This window comes from Elephas maximus, chromosome 5 (genome assembly GCF_024166365.1).
Source record: "Elephas maximus indicus isolate mEleMax1 chromosome 5, mEleMax1 primary haplotype, whole genome shotgun sequence".
In the NCBI taxonomy this organism is placed as follows: Eukaryota; Metazoa; Chordata; class Mammalia; order Proboscidea; family Elephantidae; genus Elephas; species Elephas maximus.
In genome coordinates this window covers 47,412,155-47,434,326 of record NC_064823.1, presented here as the reverse complement: position 1 = coordinate 47,434,326, position 22,172 = coordinate 47,412,155, and the positions used below count along the sequence as shown (strand labels likewise).

The 22,172-nt window shown below is 37.7% G+C and overlaps 1 protein-coding gene and 1 long non-coding RNA gene across 2 annotated transcripts in view; one reads left to right on the top strand and one right to left on the bottom strand.

The window, feature by feature from the left end:
- Positions 1-323: 323 nt before the first annotated feature.
- Positions 324-21,266, bottom strand: CXXC4 (CXXC finger protein 4). The gene is made up of 2 exons (XM_049887074.1): positions 20,128-21,266; positions 324-413 (listed from the first exon to the last, which is right to left on the bottom strand). The coding sequence occupies exons 1-2, from the start codon at positions 21,196-21,198 to the stop codon at positions 369-371; spliced, it is 1,116 nt and encodes a 371-aa protein (XP_049743031.1). The 5' UTR covers positions 21,199-21,266; the 3' UTR covers positions 324-368.
- Positions 20,327-22,172, top strand: part of LOC126077554 (uncharacterized) — a 31,521-nt gene continuing 29,675 nt past the window's right edge. The window contains exon 1 of the long non-coding RNA XR_007517768.1: positions 20,327-20,444. This is a non-coding gene — a long non-coding RNA (uncharacterized LOC126077554). The remainder of the gene's footprint in view (positions 20,445-22,172) is intronic.

Genomic DNA, 22,172 nt, shown 5'->3' with positions numbered 1-22,172 from the left:
AAATGAAGTATAGATATGTACTTTGCAAAGATACATAATTTTACAGCAGGGGTTTACCCAAATTTATTTTTTACAGCCACTTTCAAAATAGACAACAACTTCACTAGTATCTCTAAATTACATCAAAGAAAGAATCAGTGTACTGAAAGTTAAGAGACTGGCCAGTTCCCCAAAATCCAAGATTATTTTTACGCATCTGTTTTCTTTTCTTTTCCTTTTTTTTTTTTTTTTTTTGAAGAAACCCCTATACATAAAATGAAAATAATATCTGGATATTTTCTTCAGTGGTGGACTAAGCAGTTTCTTAAAACAAGACATTAGTTTGCCCTTCACTTTCAAATGCCTTGAAAATAAGATATACTACTGCTTTAAAAGAACCATCGGAATGCTTCGGTGCTGGGAACAGGTGTTCTCTATAAAAAAAAAAAAAGCAAGAAAACAAGTTAAGCTTTCTTTCTATGCCAATATAAAATTATATTTTTCTCCTTTACACTTCAGCAATATTTTCAATCAGCAATGTACAACACAATAACTTATATATTTCAACATTTAATAAAAAGTGTTCAATCTCTGAACATTATAAAAATTAGAATATTGACTTTAATGTTAACTTATTGAATATAATGATTCTTAAAAATTAGTCTAAAAAAATCTAGGAAACACAGCCTGGGACGTGTCCATCAATCAAAACAAAGAGGAAGGTTAAACCTATTAACCAATAGGAGGAAGGCCAGCTGGCACATAATCAGCTATGTAGGTAGTCTTCAGTGTAAGAGGTATAAGAACTGTGGGCAGGTGAAATGACTGTATTTGAATTATTGTTTCTAACCATGTTGTTGTTACTGTTGGTTGCCATCAATTTGATTCCAACTTATGGCTACTCCATGTGGACCCTATGTGTGCAGAACAGAACTACTCCAGAAAGTTTTCAAGGCTATCATCTATTGGAAGCAGATGGCCAGGCCTGCTTCTGAAGTGCCTGTAAAACCCGTTGCTGTCGAGTCGATTCCAGCTCATAGCGTCCCTATAGGACAGAGTAGAACTGCCCCCAGAGGGTTTCCAAGGAGCGCCTGGTGCCTCTGAATTACCGACCTTTTGGTTATCAGCCGTAGCTCTTAACCACTATGCCACCAGGGTTTCTGAAGTGCCTGCGGGTGGGTTCAAATCACCGACCTTATAGCTAACCGTCCAGCACTTCACCATTTGAGCCACCCAGGGATGCTGTCTCTAACCATACTAACAAAAACACAACCAAAAAATTCAGCTGAAATTCAGACCACTTATTTTTCTGTTCAAATTCGGAATATGCACATAAGCAACCTAAGGCAGATGTTCAGAATTCAGTGAAGTAACTTCTTTATTCTGGAGAGTTTCTTCCATGATAGCATAACAACTACTATGGAATCAATATTGTCTCTATCACTTATCAAATTACTAAATGCTAACCATATCGCTCTATGCAATAAAATGAGAATCATACTGACAAAATATATCATTATAAAACAAGTCTGAATTTTCAACTAAGTAATGTCATAAACATGAAACAAATTGGTACTAACCAATCATACTCAATAAAACATAACTACCCTTTTGTCCCATAAAAATACTGTAAATGATTTCCAAAGGAATAACAAGCTAGCACCAAAAATATGAATAACCCTTTTAACAGGAAGCTTATAGTTACTATGGGTTTTTTTGCTAGATAAACAGAACTTAAGTTATTGGATTTTCCTTTGTATATTAATATATAGTAATTCACAATATTCTTCTTGAAAATGCCTCATCCTATTCTATTGTATGTATTCTTATGGTTTACTTAAAATAGAATTGCATGAAAAAAAAAAACCCCAGTGCTGTGCTGAGTACATATTAAATCTATATAAGAAACATAAGCCCAAAGTATATTTCCCTATAAGGGCAAATGGAAGACAGTTGATTGTATTTCCTAGACCAGTCTAACAAGCCTCTGTAGATTATAAGATGGCTACTAATGATAAATAAATACATAAACTGGTATGTGTATTATATGAATGTTACTAAATTTATATTTAATAGTGAATTTTATATTTAATGAAACATTCTATTACAGAAACTTTAATATCTGAGGTTAACTTTTATTTACTTTCTCACCACATGAGTTATTTGGTTTGCATAGTCCTATTGTAGCATCATAGTCTACAAATAAAGGCATATTAATTGATTAAGACATCAATTAGGTATTTAGATGAATAAAATGACAACTTTAGAGAACAAAGCTATTTTTCAATATCTACATTAAAGCTGTTGTTGTTAGGTGCCATCAAGTTAGTTCCGACTCATAGCAACCCTACGTACAATAGAACGAAACACTGCCCAGTCCCGCACCATGCTCACAACCGTACTTATGCTGGAGCCCACTGTTGTACACACTATGTTAATCCACCTCATTGAGGGTCTTCCTCTTCGAGGCAGTACATATATATATAAACTATCCTCACAAACAAAACAATAAATAGAATTAATTTGAAAATGAATGTTTTAAGACTAAGCTAATCATATGCTACAATTTATCTAATCCGAGCTCGCATTTGTATATATACAAAAATATTTAACTTGTGGAGTATTTTCCAAAAACACATACAAGAAGGTCTACTCTTCCCTTCAAAATAGGAGAAATTCTACTGATATTTTACTACTCGCTCCTCATGGTTAATGTGTTTTCTCCTCTCAACCCATTACCCATACCTGGATCCCAGTCATTTGATTTGATTTGTGAGAAAATTATTTTTACTACTTCCTAAAATTAACTTTTGGATGATAAACTTAATATTTGTAAATCCTGATTACATTTATTTAGTCATTATTAAATGAGCTACACATAATATGTCTGTTTTAATATCCACACTTTATGCTCATGCACACACACACACACACACGCAGCAAACAAAAACAAGTTTATACCAGATGCTAACTTGTGGCTTGATGCCAACTAAGAATAAATTTTATATAAGTAATCCAACTTACATAAATGTAGTCATTTTTTAACAAGTTGGATCCAAACAACCATGACATTATAGATCTATGGTTACAGACTCATATATGAAAAAGAAACATGTGCATGTATGTTCTTATATATTTACATGTATGTGTACAGTGTGTGACAGTGGGATGTCAACACGGTCTCAGATGCCAACTGGAAACAAGATTATAAACATATATTTATAAAAGCTGGAAACCCTGGTGGAGTAGTGGTTAAGAGCTATGGCTGCTAACCAAGAGGTTGGCAGTTTGAATCCACCAGGTGCTTCTTGAAAATCCTATGAGACACTTCTACTCTGTCCTATAGGGTTGCTATGAGTTGGAATCGAATCAATGGCAATGGGTTTGGTTTTATTTTTTGGTTATAAAAGCTTGCATCTTCATAAAAATATGTTTATGAAAATAAACCAAAAAAAAAAAGCACTTTTTTTAAAAATGAAATGAGGTCCTTATGTCCTTGATACTCTTTTACTTTTAAATGCTTTTTCCAAATTTTCATTCTTACTGTGCTCCTTTTCTGCTGCTCAATCTTATTTGCAGTATCCAGAAAAAAGCAAACTTTATAAAGTGGCACTTGATGTCAAAGGTCATCGTTGTGAGGAAAAAGATAATCACTTCTCAATGCTTGTTAGCACTAAGAAATAATTAAACAATGCAAACATGGTTCTTCTATACCAACATGACGTGTCACAAAACAGCACTCTTATGGACACATACTACTATGCATACATTAAGGTGAAGATGTAACTCCAAATATAGCGATACAGATTATTCATTGCTTCAGGGAAAAGGAGAAGGTAATCAAGAAAACATCTTTTAAAAATTATTTCCTCCTCATGTTAAAATCTCTGTGGTCACGAAACCAAAAAATGATTACTTTGAAAATCACCAAAATATTACTAAGTATGTAATAAAAATTAAGGCAATAATTTGTGTATTAATTAGAATGAATTATCAAGATTCATTAGAAATTTGAAGTGATATTTCTCCGATAGTTTTATTTTAGGTTTAAAAAGATAACAAAACTCTTTATAGTGTCCCATAAGCCACACAAAATGGAGGATATATACATCCAGCCGTCCAGCTAATTTTCGTTAGGATCACTGGAAATTTACTTTAGGCCTGGACTGGATTCTTTTCACCAAGGTGTGCGAAGCAATGCTGTTTTCATAGTTAAAACACTGGGTTCAGTTACAGGTTTTTGATGAAGTCCACTAATTTGGGGACATATCTTCCCTAATTCTGTCACCTAATAAGGTTGTCTTTGTAAGGGGACTTTGATTTTAATGGGTCAGGGGCTCGGCACACCCATGTAGAGTGTTAAGTACCCTGACCAGCTACTTGGGGTTGTATAAATTCAAGGGTCCCAGCTGGGGAAATCACGCTGTTGATGAGATTACTGAGACTTTCTGAATCTCAGTGATGCTTGCAGGGAATCGTTATCCTGAGTGACAGGAAAGCCAGATTCCCCTGGAAGAGAAGGGGGCAGGGAAGTAGAGAATAGAATTGAGTTGATCAGCATTGTTTAAGGCAGCCTTCACTGCTCATGCAGGTGCAAACACTGACAAACAGCAGCCCTGCTCCCAGGAGGCCGGTAGACAGAAACCTGCAGCCCAGTTGTCCTTCCAGTACTGCTGTAAAGCATGGTGTTCCAGAGATCACCCCTATGCAAACCAGACACGAAAGGACCTTCAAGCTTAAAGGAATGCATTCTGCTTCTGTCCTAAAGCAAGGGGACTTCTTTGAATAAGAGAATGATATAATCTAAGCCCAAGTACCTTTTCCATTTATGCTTTAAAAAAAATAAATGCAAACATTATTAAAATGTCTCTGGTTGAAATGTGTTTCAGTTTGATTTTCGTTAAATCAGCCATGAAGAAATAATTGAACAGCCTAAAATAAATAAGAATCCCCAAAGCTGCCACCTTAAGAACCAACATTTGAGCATAAGCTTCTCTTTTTGGTGCCTGCTAAACAGTCATGTGACCTGCATATCTTCAGATCAAGCACCCACCTACATATTCTTGCTAAAAATATGTCAAGTCTAATCAAAGCTTACCTCCTAAAAGCTCAAAATCATATATACATGTATATAAAAAACTCTGTACCTGTGAGGATATATGGGATTGGCCATTCATATTTAGATATAAAATGACAAATGTAGCAATACGCACACTAAACTTAAAACTAATCATTTTTAGAAATTAGACTTTTTTCAAAAAATCAGAGACAACTCATAATGCTAAAGTTTACTTCAAAATGCATAAAATTATAAAAATTGATAAAATTATAACAGGAAATCATATAACTAATATTAAATATATATCTGCAATATTTATTAATATATTTTCTAATCCAAAAATGTCAGTGACTCATCTAGGCCTTAAGAATTCTACTGTAAAACAGGATAGCTCTAATACAATAATTACTTGAATCAAAAAATAATTTCCTGTTTTCCCATTTATTATTAATTATAGAAACAGATGTCACACAAACATCTTCTGATTCACAGAGTGGTGGAAAGTACAGTTCTTCCAGCCAAAAGTAGAGTAGCATTCAGCTGTAGTTAGCCAATGCACCGGCTTGTAAAACCTACTGCAATACCGTTACCACTGTGAAGAATCTCATTGCAAGTTTTTTGGGCTCCTGGGCAGCTCAGGCCCTGAGAATAAAAACTCACTGCATTTGAGTCTACATACTCAAATTTGAAGAGTGTAACGAAAAACTAAAATTTTGCAACAGAGAGTATGTGAATAAATTTGACAAAAGGTCATAGTAGCCTCGTTGGTTGCCTTTAAATATTCAGTTATATTCTATTTCAGCTCCATATGAAACTTTCAAACTCTGGAGTCTTTTAGAGGAACGCACAGTAAAGGGTCCCTGTGAATAAAAAAAAAAAAAAAAAAAAGCCTTGCTTTTTTCCTGATTTGATTCAAAAAGAATGCAAAAATATCAAGTTATATAGGTCCTTGATTTTTCACTGACAAAATTTCAGAACCTACCTGGAGAAATAGAAAAGTGTATTACTCACACAATATTGTGAATACATACACATTTCTACAAATCTTTGGATAATTAATAATTATGGTATAAAATGATTATCTAGTAAATGTTAGAGCCACCTCAAAAAAAAGATTTTAGCAGAAAGATTTTCCTGTGTCCTATTTACAAATAATTTAAAAACCATAGTTCAGTAACTATAACAGAATTATTAGAAAGCACAGGTTTAAATTGCCTTTGGACAGTAAGTCTGAGAGGACGGTTAATTTATGATAAATTATAATCACGCAGCCCACTAATCTGCTGTTACTTTAAAATCATATATTAATGAATAACAACTCCTCGATTTTAAATTCTGTGATTAATATAAATACATTGCTTCAACTTTCTAAATTACACGTTTTCTTTCTCTGTTCTGTTGTGATATTCTATATCATACGTGTGGTACAGATACTTTTTTTCATTAATTCAGATCCATTTATAACTGTATTTATTATCTCATTGCTGTCAAATCAATTCTGACTCATAATGATCATATAGGACAGAGTAGAACTTCCCCATAGGGTTTCCAAGGCTGTAATCTTTATGGGAGCTGACTGCCATATCTTTCTCCCACAGAGCAGCTGGTGGGTTTGAACTTCCAACCTTTCAGTTAGCAGCCCACCACTTAACCATTTATTTAAGACCATTATAAACTAAAAACAACTATCACTATTACCACAACTGGAATGTTAAGCCCCTATTTAAAGGGGAAAAAGTACGAAATAAGTAATTGGATAATTTTTATGACCCAGTTTTTGGGGCCTGTAATATAATCGTAAGAAGCACTCTACTTCTCCAGTTTCCAAATTGCCATTTGTGACTGGGATTTCTCTGAATAATGTTGGGGAACTAGAGATGGCATTTTCATTAGTATCTCCTCTGTGTTGGCTGGGCGAATGAAGTCTATTTCTCTTCCTTACCCTCTTATTCCACCACCACCCGCACCATCACCACTCCCCAAAACAGACTACGATACCATGATTTTAGAAGGTAAACCAAGCTAATTTTTGTAAACAGAAAAGTAGGTTTATGTGCTAATTATATGACAAAGTTGCTAAGTCAAGTCGATACGATGGCATAGTCAGTCAGAAAAATAACCACCCAAAGGAGAATGTGTGCGTGGGTTGGCAGGAAGGAAAATGACATATTAACACTATGATTCACACTGGTTTAAAAGTTACCATAAAGGCACCCACTTTTGGCTCTAGTATCTTCTGTAACTACCTTCTTTAGACGAATCTCTTAATTAATGCCCTGCATAATTGTATTTCAATTCATTTTGATAAAAACACTTCAGAACATACCATTCCAACAAATAAGCACGTTTCTGTATTATAATGGATAATTTAGTAATTTAAAAGTTCTTGGACAGAGAAAAATGAACTATAATGTGATGGTACTGGGGTAAACAGAAAGAGGAATTTTTTCAGAGACACAAATTTTAAGTGTTTTTTGAAAATTATTTCATACGGTACTTTTAACAGCTACGTGTAAGAGAGGAGCACCGGTGGCACAGTAGTTAAGAGCTCAGCTGCCAACTGAAAGGTCGGCAGTTGGAACCTACCAGCTGCTCTGCATGAGAAAGATGTGGCAGTCCGCTTCCGAAAAGATTACAGCCTTAGAAAAACTATGGGGTGGTTCTACTCCATCCTATAGGGCTACACAGAATAAGAGGATACTGCGTGGTTTAAAGTCTGGAAAGGTGTGCTGTCAGGGTTGTATTCTTCTACCATACCTATTCAATCTATAAATAATCTGAGAAGCTGGACTATATGCAGAGGAACAGGGCATCAGGATTGGAGGAAGACTCACTAACAACCTGGATTATGCTGATGACACAACCTTGCTCGCTGAAAGTGAAGAGGACTTGAAACACTGATGAAGATCAAAGACCATGGCCTTCAGTATGGATTGCACCTCAACATAAAGAAAACAAAAATCCTCACAACTGGACCAATGAGCAACATCATGATAAACAGAGAAAAGATTGAGGTTGCCAAGAATTTCATTTTACTTGTATCCACAATCAACATCCACGGAAGCAGCAGTCAAGAAATTAAAAGATGTATTGCACTGGGCAAATAGGTGGCAACAGATCTCTTTAAAGTGTTGAAAAGGAAAGATGTCACCTTGAGTGAGGACTAAGGTGTGCCTGACCCAAGCCGTGGTGTTTTCAATCACCTCATGTGCATGCGAAAGCTGGACAACAAACAAATAAGGAAGACCAAATAAGAACTGACCCTTTGGATTGTGGTGTTGGCAAAGAATATTGAATACTACCACGGACTGCCAAAAAAACGAACAAATCTGTCCTGAAAAACGTACAGCCAGAATGCTCCTTGGAAGCAAGGATGGCTAAACTGCGTCTCACACACTTTGGACATGTCAGGAGGGATCAGTCCCTGGAGAAGGACATCATGCTTGGTAAAGCAGAGGATCAGCAAAAAAGAGGAAGGCCCTCAGTGAGATGGACTGACACAGTGGCTGCAACAATGGGCTCGAGCATAACATCTGTGAGGTTGGCACAGGACTGGGCAGGGTTCGTTCTGTTGTGCATAGGGTCGTTATGAGTCCAAACTGACTTGACCGCACTTAACAACAACTGTTGTGGCAACAGCATATCTTTTTCTAGAGCAACTCCTCGAGTATTCAGATTGAAATTTCCCTTCAGGGAATTTTCATGTACTACCTCTTTATACGTATCATGCATTTTTTCTGTGCAAACGTTCCCACATTCACATAGGTAACTAGCAAAGTAAACTAATAAGTCTAATTTTTTTTTTTTAATAGGCAAAGGATTTATAGTTTTAGTGATTAATACCGTTTCCCTCATCCTTCCTCAGGGATCTTTTCTACATGTGCGATTCTGTATTTTCCAGTAATTTCTCCTTACAGCCATTCAAAAAATTCACTGATAATTTTGGACAGTTACTCATTTAGGGATACTAGATGGCTTCTATCTCCCTAAGTACCATTGGTAAATGAGCATTAGCCTTCTCATCTCGGGTTTTCTGTGTTTCTAGTTGCAGATTTGAGAAATACTCCTAAAGAGAAATTAAAAATAAAATAAAAAGGTAGTCAATTACCCTGAAAGAGTTAATCCTATTTTTTTTCACTATGGTAAATGAAAAGGAAAAAAAAAAAAAATTGGGTGGTTCTAGTGGGTCTAATTCCACAATCATGGCATCTTTACATACGTTTTGAGACATCAACTCTTTCTACTCACTTTTTATTTAAACCAGACTCAAGAAGATGACCTTGAACCTGACAATTATTTCTGCCAATGTGCTCCTTCTGGATTTCTCTTAAATCTGTAACAACCCTATAAAGTCTGCCTTCCTTCCCTCCCTTTCTCCCTCCCTCCTCATCCTCTTCCTCGTTTCTTCCTCCCTACCTCCCTCCTTTCCTTTCTTTATTTTAATACAGCTTTTATCTTATTCAAATGAAATGAAGGTTTCCAGCACTCTATAAAATATGCCTTGAAACAAATCATACCATAGATTTTCTCTCAGTATGTTCAAACGTTCAAGGCAAGTATTGTTTTGTTCTTATTTCTTAAAAAATTCTGGAATGCTAGTAGAAAATAATGCTACACCACATAACCACATAGGTAGTAAGACAGGGATCATATCAGTCTGTTTTCTACCTAGATCTGGGAAAGAACTAAGCCAAGTGCAAATACAGGAATCTCAAGGCTTATAAAAAGGTTTGAGATTGTATCCAATGCATTCTAAAATTTTAGTTTTATCATTTTTAAATGTGTTCATTTCTGTTGAAAAAGGCATTAGGAATAAAAAGTTTGAGTTCCTTAAACCAAGACATACGTGTGTGTCTACGTGTATACATACACACACGTATATGTATCTATGTAAGTATATGTGTGTATATATGCCCACACATACATACAAATGTATCCGCAGTACTTAACACAAATCTTAGAAGGTAACAATTCTTACCCAAAGACTTGTTAAATTGAACTGAGTTTATCAAGGGTTTACTGTATGTCTAGTAATACCATGTACTCATGAACACACAGCAAAGGTACATACCTGCCTAGAAGAAGTAAAGACACACTATTTATAGAAACACATTTAAATTTTACTCTTTATCTTGTTAACAATGTTCCATGTACAAATATCATTTTTCTCACTACACACCTGTCGAATAGTGTTGTTGCTGTCACTAGATCAGTGTTTTTTAAACTTTTTTTTTGACTGGAACCCATAGTTCGAAATACATTTTGCATAGCAGCCCAGTACATGCATACATGTGTTTATGCATACGTGCATAACTGAAATAGAAGTTCAACAACACTTACTCTTGCTACATGTGATGCATTTATATATTTTTGGTTCCATTCTACTCTATTATACTTTCTAAAAATCCAGGTAGTAAGCCAACACATTGATTCCACGAACCATTAACGTGTAGTTTGAAAAACATCCCTCCACACCTTAAAAAACCAAACCCGTTGCCAGAAAGTCACTTGTGACTCTAAGTGACCCCATCAATGTCCAAGTAGAACTGTGCTCCATAGGGTTTTCAATGACTGATTTTTTTCAAAGTAAATCACCAGGCCTTTCTTCTTAGTTGCCTCTGGGCAGACTGGAGCCACCAAGCTTTCTGTTAGCCGCTGAGCTCATTGACCCTTTACACTACCCAGGGCCTCCATACTATACAGGTAACATATTCATGTGAACAGAATCACATGAGAAAAATCCAAAACCACTGCACTTCATAGTGAACTTAAGTCTCTATCTAGCAGTCTTCTAGAGAAGACCCAGTATATTTCCTTTGGGATAGAAATATACCAGTATTTTCTATTTTGTTTTTCAAGGATGAAAAATAAAACATACAGAATATTAAATGTTTAATAGAAGATTTCACATCTCACTTCTCATCCATCTCCATACGACTGAGAACTTTACCTTTCACCCTTACTCTTGACTCCTTTAAAACCATCACTGATCTCATTTAACCTATAAACAAGAACATGTCCCATAGAGAATTCTTTCCTAGCAGTTACTTTCTGCTACTGATTCACCATCACTAACCATCACCATTTCCACATAATTAAATTGATATGGTCTTCTATACTTTTAAAATATGTACTTCAACTCTTTTCATTCTGTAAAGCTTTGAAGAAAGTATATCTTATCTGGAGTTTGTCAGATTTGCTGAAATACACAGAAACGCCCGTGACTCCTCCTGTTTTATAAACATATCTCCCTTTGTCTTCTCATTCTACTTGATCTCTAGCCTTTTGATACTATCAATCACTCAGTTTGGGTTGTTATTTTATTTTTAGTCCTTGAGCAAGACACTGCACTTCCAGTACAATTTTCTCCCTAGCTTGACACTTTTCTTCACTCTCTCAAGAATGTCCTCTGAAATATGAATTGAGATGCAGATGAGACGCAAATGGGATCCCATTTCCCACCCATGTTGGAAAGATTCTCTTTTAGTTACACTTTGAAATTATTCTACCAAATGTTTCAAAGGCTTAAGTAAAAATAATAACTTCAGCTATAACACAATCTGCTTTTCCCTAGTTCTAATTCAGCTGACACTCCACTTGACTTAAGCCTCTGATTCCCAAGCCAAATATATAGACTCAAATCAAGGAAAAAAAAAGTATATTCTCTTTTCTTCTATGTTCCATTCTCTGAAAAACTTCTACAACTGCTGAAGCAAAGCAAGAGTCCATTTCCATCTGACAAAGTTCCCTCTGTATATTACACTGCTTCCTGGCTTGAATATTTTCTTCTTTTTTTAAGGCCTTCTTGATTAGTATTCCAAATCCTTTAGGGTTATCACTATTTTCCCTCAAAGAAACACTAGCCTTTTCTGTTATTGCTTACTAAGTTCATTTCGCAAATACTCTTTTCTTATTAAAAAAATTTCCACACTTATTAATCTCAAAATCTATATAATTGTTTCATTTCCTGCCCTTAATATATATATATTACACATATGTATATGTAAATATAGGAAACCCTGGCGATGTAGTGGTTAAGTGCTACAGCTACTAACCAAAGGGTTGGCAGTTTGAATCTGCCAGGCACTCCTTGGAAACTCTATGGGGCAGTTCTACTCTGTCCTATAGGGTCGCTGTGAGTCGGAATCGACTCGACGGCGCTGGGTTTGTTTGTGAGATGTAAATATATACATACATAAAACCTACAATTTCCCAATATTTGTTAAATATGTTCTTCAACTAAGATTCAGGAAAAGCATTTAGTCATGTTTTTCTTACAATAATTTACTTAAAGTCACCTAATTCACATTTGGAACAGCTCCCTGCCCAAAGAAAGTAAAATAGTAGCCAAATAAGGGTACTGGATTAAAATGAAACACACACACCTATTAAAAGATATAGAAATTATTGATGGTGTTATGCCTTTGGTAAGGAAGGAAAAAGAGAACTACATGATCTAAATTGGCACATCACCTTGACTGAATTCACTAGATAATTTGCTCAATTTTCCCTAGCATTTGACAATGCAGGTACAGGAACAAGGAAAACTTGTTTATCAGGTTTATCTCTTTTAAATGAACTCCAGCCATATCTTTGCAGAACTGGACAATTAAAATGAATATTCAGGAAACAAGCCGAAAAATAGACTACTTGGGCTTTAATTTTTGAAAACAGTAAGTACCTGATGGTGTAATATACATAAATATAATTGACTTATTCTCCACTTTATTATGATGACTTGAAAAGAGAACTTGAAATTTTTATATTATCTTTCAGTTTGCAAAGAACATTAACCTACATACGATATTTTAAAAAATATGAGGTAGGTTGACATTATCTTCATTTTATAGATAAGGAAATAAAGTTGAGTTATGCTGATATACCTAACAGTGTTCAGCTGGTAAGTTACTTGATACCACTGGTTCTTTCCCCAAATTCTTACTTAAAGATGTAGTCATGGGACCTAAATGTAACTTTTAATTATAAAATAAATGAAGAGTCAAGAAAATGATGGTATTCTTTTGAACATTAGTAGCTTATACAGTCATTTTATAACAGCCAAGAAAATGCATCCTTAATATGAGTTTTTTGAAAATGTAATTGTTTGCTTTTCCGCTTTGAGTTAGAAATGTAATGTGTGATAGATGGGCTAAATACTAAGAAATAGAAAAATGGGAAAAAATTCAACAGGCCTGATCTCACACCTGGTTATGGATTCTTATCCTCTTAAAATAAATTATGAGAAAGCCCAGAAGTTTCACAGAGGAAAAAATATTTCTCAATGTTTTAGAGTAGAAGTTAACAAGCCTGCTGGGATCCTTTTAGCCCCTGCAGAGCTAAGTCTTCAACATTATTAAATGGCTGTCGCATCTGAAGTATGGTGCAACATAACTCAATAAACAACAGAAAACATATGATGCTGCATGGAGGGAGGCTTTCGATTATCCTGCAGAATAAATCAATTTCAGGACAGGTGTGTGCATGTGATGAGACGCAAGATGACTTAAAGATAAACTCATTAGTGTACCCTCCCCATACACACATTAATATTTTGAAACTCCTCTGGATAAAAGCACAATGTTAGAAAAGTCTGTGAAGAACAGGCAGGAGCACTGCAGCATAAAGAAAGGCACACAATTTTGCATACATGCAATTCTCACAATTTACATAAAGTTTTTTAAACAAATTTTTGTAAAAAAAAAAAACTGGTGTTTTCTAGAGTGCTCTACTTCCCCCAGCCAAAATCACCTGACATTCTAATCAATGACTGAAATCACACTTACAAAAATTCAAGATTTTACCCTGTGGTCTAAGTTCTAAGTTCACTTTTTTCCTTTTAAAAACTAATCTAGAAGTAAGAGAAAAACTAAAAGAGAAGCTGGTCAGTCTCCAATTCATATATTTATATGTCTTTAATGAATCTTAAATTTAGCCTAAAGTTTTAACTAGGTATTCCTATATGACAAATACAAGGTCTTTAAAAAAAAAAATTGTACAAAGTAAGTAAAAATAAATGCAAGAAACGGAATCATACTGTCTTGTGAAATGAATTCAATAGTAGGGCATTTTGTTAAACTTTTTCAAAGCAAAATTAAAAAGTAAATTGTTTTCTGGGAAAAGTGAACTACTTATTCAGACATTCTGACCAGTAAATTCTAAGAGCACCAACTACTTCAGAAGACTTGTTAAAAATACACTGTCAACCTATTACTGAGAAATACTCAAATAGCTTTGTGTTTTACTTTGTAACCCAGAAAGAATATTCTACCAGTGATTTGAGTGTCTCCCCAAAATAGACCTTCAGTCTCAAGCCTAGTTAATAATGTTTCAACCAGAGCAAATACAGATGAAATGCCCATCCTTTTTTGCAACTCTTCAATTTTTAGTCTTACAGATGATTTTCTTAAATTATTCCATATTTATCAGTATTTGTCCAACTATGAGAAATCTCTGTTCATTCAGAAAAATAGATGGCTAAGATTCACCAAAACATGCAGCAATACTTCAGTAATCAATTCATTAAAAAATTTAAGAATCAAGTACCTTTTTTTTTTTTGCCTCATCCCTAGATACACTTCCATTCTTATCTGAAATATCCAAATATTTTACCTGATTAAATCGAAATCTAAATTTGTTGTTGTTGCTCTAATTTGTTCTGGTTGGCTTTCTGTTTGTATTTTTGATGATGGCTGAATTTCAAATAAACACTGTTAGAATATAATTTGCAAATAGATTTTAATTGCTTTTATTTTACTATTCTTATTTGCCATCCAAAAGATTACTTAGAATATACATGATTTTAGATGGGCTATTATTATTATTTTTTATTATTATTATCTAAGAATTATTCAAAATTTGCTTTTTTAAGAACAATTTTGACTCTACTGTATCAAATCTAGTGACAGAAAGAGCATCTCGTTGTTCTTGTATTAGAGTTGCCTTGGCCACAGACGTGTTTTGTGACTTTTGTCAAAGCTGAACTTTTCTCAGCTTTTTTTCACATCATTTATAATATTCACAGTCTTCATCTTACATTATTTCTGTGATACATTCTAGGGCTCACATGCTATAATATTATCTGAATTTTACTGAATAACTTCTTTCCCTTTCATAGTCAATTATGTATTTCATTTTTAGATTAAAATAAAAACGTATATATACTGGCATATTTTGGCTCTTGAAAGTGAAAATTAAAAGCTCATTTTTTAAATTATGACAAAGTGATACATTAGTGGATGTTTCCATTTAAAACATGAAACATTTCTAAATTATCCATAAATATTTTTTAAAAGCTGCCAAACCTCAAAACTTACAGCATGTCCAATCTCTGACTGCTTTTCTTTATTTAACTATAAACTCACCAAAATTGCCATTGAGTAGATTCTGACTCACAGTGATCCTGCAGGGCAGAGGAGAACTACCCATCTGGTTTCCAAGGCTGTAATCTTTACAAAAGGAGCCCTGGTGGGGCAGTGGCTAAAGCCCTCAGCTAACCAAAAAGTGGCTCCACAGGAGAAAGATGTGGCTGTCTGCTTCTGGAACCTTGGAAATCTTATGGGGTTGATATGAGTCAGAATCGAGTTGATGGCAGTGGGTGGAATCTTAACAGAAGTAGACTGCCACGTCTTTCTCCCATGGAGCAGCTGGTGGGTTCGAACCACCAACCTTTCGGATTGTAGCTGAGTGATCTAACTACTGAACCTCCAGGCCTCCTCATTTAATAACTACACAGACTCTGGGTGGTCTACAAGTGAATTTCTTTGAGAGGCAGGTGCCATCTTCCTGCACATATTGCGGAGTGCTTTATCCAGAATTTTACAATTGCCATTTGTGTTTGGGGGCTCTTAGAACTTAATATACACTAAATATGCTCCTTCCTTCCTCTATAATGGTTGTCTAAATCAAGTTATAAGTTTGGGACAATATCTAAATGTTTTCCACCAGACCCCTTAGAAGCTAAATCTAACTTGTGAAAAAACTGTTGCTGGTCTGTACATTCAGCAGATAATTTTTTTACAAAAAGAAAAATTCATCAGAGAATGGAGCTGGCCTTTTTCCTGACATTCCAGGTTCTCAGGTTTTTCACTATAACATGCTCCTGTCTAATCCCCTCCTCCAGCTAACTGAAAGCCTTGGTGGTATCGTGTGTAACTTGCAGCAAAGAAAGCCAAGAGTGGGGGCAGGGGAACCTCCTGAGGCACCGCTTACTAATGTAATTCCATAAATCAACTAATGGGAGAGAAACCAGATCTGTGTGGTCTCTAATGCTGTCCCACAGAGATCAATCATGTCACCTGAACAATGTTCAGGGACTAAGAGGCTGGGGTTGCCCGCAGGACAACTTCATCCCCGGAGCCATATCAGATTGGGATATTTTTTAAAAAAGTAGAACTTAGTATCAGAAATGTAAATGGTGTGAATATAAAAACTGAACAAATTACATTTGCAGGAAACAAAGTGTTATTTTGTAACTTATTATCATAAGGATGTCCTATGTGATCACATGCTTCTTAAAATATCTAGGAACTTAATATTGATCGCTTAGGATATACTGTTTCTCAAATAAGTTTTTCCATACAAGGGGTATACAACATTTGTAGTAACTGCTTTGAATAATTAATGATTATGTTTTAAGACAGTAATTAACTAAATGAACAGTTGTTGTTGTTGTGTGCCTTCAAGTCGATTCCGACTCACAGCGACCCTATAGGACAGAGTAGAACTGCCCCATATGGTTTCCAAAGAGCAGCTGGTGGATTTGAACTGCCGACCTTTGGGTTAGCAGCCTGAGCTCTTAACCACTTCATCACCAGGACTCCTAAATGAACAGAGGTATATGCAAATATGCAGGCACTATACCATAGAAAACATAAATTTGTTTTACTTGTATCACTATCATGTGAAATATTAAGAGGTGATTTTATACACATATTTCTAGGGCATTAAGATGCTCTTAAAGTGAGACTAATCCGAAAAATCTGGAAGTAATTAAAGCAGTTTCAGAAGGAATGCTAGAAGGGACACTTAAAAAATGTGGGCAAGCATCGCAACACATCCAATTTGGATCTGTCTTAATTTCAGTTTACTCACCCTGAAAATCTGATTATGTCTCTAGCCTTTGGGATGAGAAGTCAAAGGGAAGAAAGGCACATAGGTTTGAAGTAAGGAAGGATGTAACTAAAGATTATGATCCAGGTGTTAATTGGTTTCCATAATTTAAAGCAAACAAATATTAGCTACTGAACTTAAACCTGAAATCCACAGGTAATATACATCATGAATCCCCAAATCCCTGCCCTCAGTCAGGGTGTCCAGCTGAACTCTAAAACATCTCCTCAGATGATGATAACTTAGAGAAACCAAATTAGAGGGGGAAGCCAGGTTAGCAGTGGGACTTTTCACCGACCTGCAAATTCTGCTCCAGCTTTAGTTCAGTCATGTCAGCCCTGTCACTCTGACATCCGTCCAGCTGGCTTCCTACAACCATAACTGTGTGGTTACACAGGTGTTTAAGACAACCATGCTGTCATTGCCTCTTTAACGACCTGAACAGAATCACAGCCAATTTTTAAAACTCATTCCTTTTCTTTCTGCCATATACCCCAGACCCAGTGCCAACGAGTCGATTCCGACTCATAGCGGCCCTAAGGAACAGAGTAGAACTGCCCCATAGAGTTTCCAAGGAGCACCTGGAGGATTCAAACTGCTGACCCTTTGGTTAGCAGCCACGTAGACTTCCACTAATAATATCTTCGAACCTCTGGTAGAATGAAGTCTGCAAGTTTAAGTGGACATCTTCAGAGGGATCCACAAAGGGAGACATTTGCTTCTCCTCCCACTCATGCCTCACCTTTCGAAGATCAACAGAACTTTTGTGTATGTGGATTTTAAACGTGATGAAAAGGTGACACTATGAAATTTTGCATCAAAATGCCTAAGTAGTTTAAATGTCCCAGCAAGCTTGTCAGAAAACTATAAAAAAAAAAAAAAAAAAAGTGGGGTGGGGGGGTTCTGAAATCTGTTTAGACTAATTCATCAGCATAGAAACTGATGAAGAAAACCTGTTGATATTCACACGGAGCTCCTCCAGAGTCATTATTTATTAAGCAAACCAGAATTCCTCAGTGGTCTTATGCACTAAAAAAAAAAAAAACTATATATCCTAAATTAGGATAGAGGCAGTGCCATGGGTCTAGCTAATGTTGAGGGCTAATAGCATCACTAACTCTATAATTCTAGGTACTATATTTTTCAAGATAAAAAATAAAAGCCATATATTCCTTACCCATCATGCGTTAACAGAAAATTTTAGTATCAGCTTTTAACTTCCCCTGGACCTTAGAGACCTAAAGAAGTTACAATAAATCAGTCCAGACAAAAAAAGCCAAAAGCTAATTTTTGCCACCTAAGAAAATACTTGGATCTGCACTTTCACAGTTGCTATTATCTTTGCTTAAACAGAGTTGCCAAAGGAAATGTAACAAACTATCTGGAGTAAAGTCAAGCTTTTAAGAAAGAGATATGTTCTTTTATAAAGAGGAATCACTGCAGTGTTTTGATGGAACTGATCATACTCAATAATGATGTCAATAAAATTCTGATATTTTCAGAAATCCAAAGCGTTATTTGCTTCAGTTTGTATTAATAAAAGTACAAAGTCTATATTCTACTTATGTTCAACAGTGCAACAGAGATCTTCAACCCTTATGTCTTACCATTTTCAAGCCCAATTTCCAGTCCTTCCTGGAGAAAACACTCTAACCTGTGCTCACAATTTACACTTCAGATGATAACTTGTGAGGGCCACTCTCATCTTACAATCCAGTTCATTGAATGTTCCCCAATGCTAAACCCACCATGTATAGATGAACATGTAACCATCTACTCTCCTTTTTAACGCCAAGGCACTAAATATAATTACATGTCCATATGTTGTTGGTTAATATACCACCCAAACCATTTTATCTGCAATTTTCCATTTTTTTCTCTTTTTGTTTTGATCAGGATACCACAGAAATTTCCACCAAACACATCAATCTTTGCATTTAGCATAATTAAAAGCCTAAGTTAACAGTTAGTTTAGTAATAATCTGTACACTGTGTGTTAGGGTCACATAGGAAAAAAACTGTTACTGACAATGTAGGGTATCAACCAAATCTGTGCTTGGTGTATAGAACAACTGTGACAACCCACAAAATGGTTATTTTGTCAAATGCAGAGCCTAAGGGAAATTTTTTTGTTACCATATTTTTGGAATCATTACTTTTGAAACTATATATAATAACGTTTAAAGAAAATTACCATCACTTGCCCTGAAATTAACGAATTGTATCGCTCTATTCTAAGTCTTCTCTCCTTAAAAATTGCAGGATGGTGTTCAGCTTTTTACAGTATTTTTGTTTTCTCAAAAAAAAAAAAAAAATACAAGAGATGCAGAAACTAAAATAGGAAGCCTTGTGTCATGATGAGAAGAAAAACTATTCTAGCAGGGGGCAGAAAATCCCCGTTTTGAATCCAGCTTCAATTTATTCACTGTTGTATTGCTTTTTTTTTTTTTTCTTTCTTATGAGGACATAGGCTTGTGTGCCACAAACTGTCCTCACAGCAAACTGTGAGCGCCATTCATATGGTCCTCTTATAATTGGGCCACTGAGATGTGTCTCTTAGCCAATAAAAATATAGAGGATGTGGATGGGATGTGTTCAAACCTTTGGGCAGAGGTGCCTTTTTTCTTTTTTTTAAATAAAGGAGGGAGGCTTTTTAAACCACCAAGGGGCAATTTTGACCATATTGAATGTGAAACTTCTAATTTTTCAAACCAATTACATTATTTTTTCCCCAGAGAGAAAATGGAGGGGTGCCCTCCCCATCTGGAGGGTGGTTCCACGTGAGGTGCAGCTGGGGAGGGAGGCAGAGAGGCCTTGCCCTCCGCAATCCACCTACCCACCACCTTATCTTACAACCTGAAGGAAGCTTCAGTAATGGGGTACTGCGTGTGGAAGCCAGACAAGAAGCCCTGAAGGGGAGAGGAAAGAGGAGTGAGCATGGAAAAGGGGAGACTGGGAAACAAGAAATTATCTTCTCTGACCTCTAGCGAAGTGCCAGGTTTTTTCTTTAGCTCTTCACATTTTCTAAATTTGCAGATCTGGTGTCCCGTTTTGCGGTTCCTGCAACTGCTGCAGACGCCACAGTTGATGAGCCTCTTGCAGGGAACGCAGACCCCACACCTTTTCCTCTTCTTCTTGGCCGGGTTGGCTCCGCCAGCTCCCCCTGAGGAGGACGAGGAGGAGGAGGAATGACTCTGCGGGCAGTCTGCCAGATTGGCAATTTGAAACGCACTGTCTGTGACGGCTGCTGAGGCTGCTGCGGGGGAGTGAAGGGCTGTCATGACGATGACCCCTGGAGGTAATGAGATGCCCCCTAAAGCCGGGATAGCGGAAAAAGTCCCCACGCGCTCGGGGAGATTCATTATCTCTGCTTCAGCAGCGCCGCATTTGAGCTTGTTCATGCATTCCCCCGCCAAAGGTCTGCAGTGTTCAGGGGATAAGGTGGAGAGGAAATTAGTATTTGCCATTTGCAACGACGGCTCTGGCGGGCAGCCAGCTTTCCCCAGCCTCTGGGAGTCGTTTCGGTGGTGCATGCTGGTCCTGCTGCCGCCGCCGCCGCCACCGCCGCCACCGCCGCCGCCGCCGCCGCCGCCGCCGCCACCGCCACCGCCGCCGGCGGGGAGGATCGCCGAGGAGGAGGCGGAGGAGGAGGCGGCGGCGGAGGAGGATTTCCTGCCGCCCCCGCCGCCCCCGCCACCCCCGCCGCCCCCGCCGCCGCCCCCGCCCCCGCCGCTGCCCCAGAGCATGGCGGTGGCGGCGGCGGCGGTGGCCGCGTTGTCGCAGTTCCAGGGGGACATGCCGATGCGCGCGGCGGCCGCGGCGGCGGCGGCGCTGCTGGGGAAGATGGGGGTGGTGATGCGCGCGATCTTGGCGGCCTGCGGGAAGGCGCCCCCGTTGGTCTTGTAGAAGGAGGTGGCAAAGGAGCGGTAGCGCTCCATCTCCGAGTTGTAATCCACAAGGCTGTTCAGGGCCCCCTCGGGCAGGTGGCTTTCCTTGGGCAAGCCCGGGGCCTCCGGGCTCGGCCCGGGCTCCACGCAGACATTGGTGTTCATGGTGCAGGGGGGAAAGAAGGGGTGCAGGGTGGAAGTGGGGACCGCCTGGTCCGACACCTGGGTGGGAAAGGGGGGGAGGTGGGGGGGAGGGAAGGGGGTGATGGTGGTGTTGGGGTGGGGGCTGAGGCGGGAGGGGAAAGTGGGTCTAGGTGGGGAGAGCAAGGTGAGGGTTGCTTTATTCCTCTCTGGGGCGCATTTCCACAGACGGTGAATTCCCAGGCAGCGTCTTCCTTTGCATTATCCTCCAACTGTTACAACTAAAAGAAAGTCATTCCAACGAGCTGCACGAGGAAAAAGATGAAAAATAAATAAACAGCCTCCCTCGCTACCCCACCGCAGACACCGAAAGCTCCCACATTCATCCGTCAGGTCGTTTGCATAACAATCATCAAGACGTGATCTCCCCCATTCCCATCCCCCCCCAACGCTCCCAACCCCCGCTCGCTCCCTCCCCACAGCTCCTCCCCCCTATTCTTATAACCCTTCTGAGAAAATGTATTAATAGCCAGGATACCCAGGGAAAGAGGGAAGACCGGGGTGACAAATGCCGAGGGAAAAGGGCAATTGGAGTGCTAAAGACATGCAAATCAGGGGTGGGAGGGCGATACTACCTATAAGCAGAGGGCATTTAAACATTATGAAATGTGTGAACAAATACTGCTTGGGCATGCAAATGCTGTGAAATAGAAAACAGCAATGGCCCTATGAAGAAAATGAACAGGAAATTAGCAAATGAAGTACTGAGAAAGTCTACAATACATCCGAGTATAAACTGTAGGCAAACACAATACAACTGAGAGCTAAGAGACTGCCCACATACAATCTGAACTAAAGAGGCAGGGAAAAAAGAACTACCAGCTGCCACAGTGTCCTTCTGTGTCTGCGGTCATTAGTTTGAATCCCAGCACAGCTGGCTCTGTTAGGGTCTTAATTCAATGGACCAAGGACAGGTCTCAATTGTACAAGCCATTTGG

Excerpts from the sequence above, each read along its gene's own strand:
- CXXC4 (XM_049887074.1), bottom strand. The coding sequence starts at position 21,198 with ATGAACACCAATGTCTGCGTGGAGCCCGGGCCGAGCCCGGAGGCCCCG. Across the intron at positions 414-20,127 it reads AACCTGGCACTTCGCTAGAG|AGAACACCTGTTCCCAGCAC; the intron begins GTCAGAGAAGAT and ends TTTTTTTTATAG.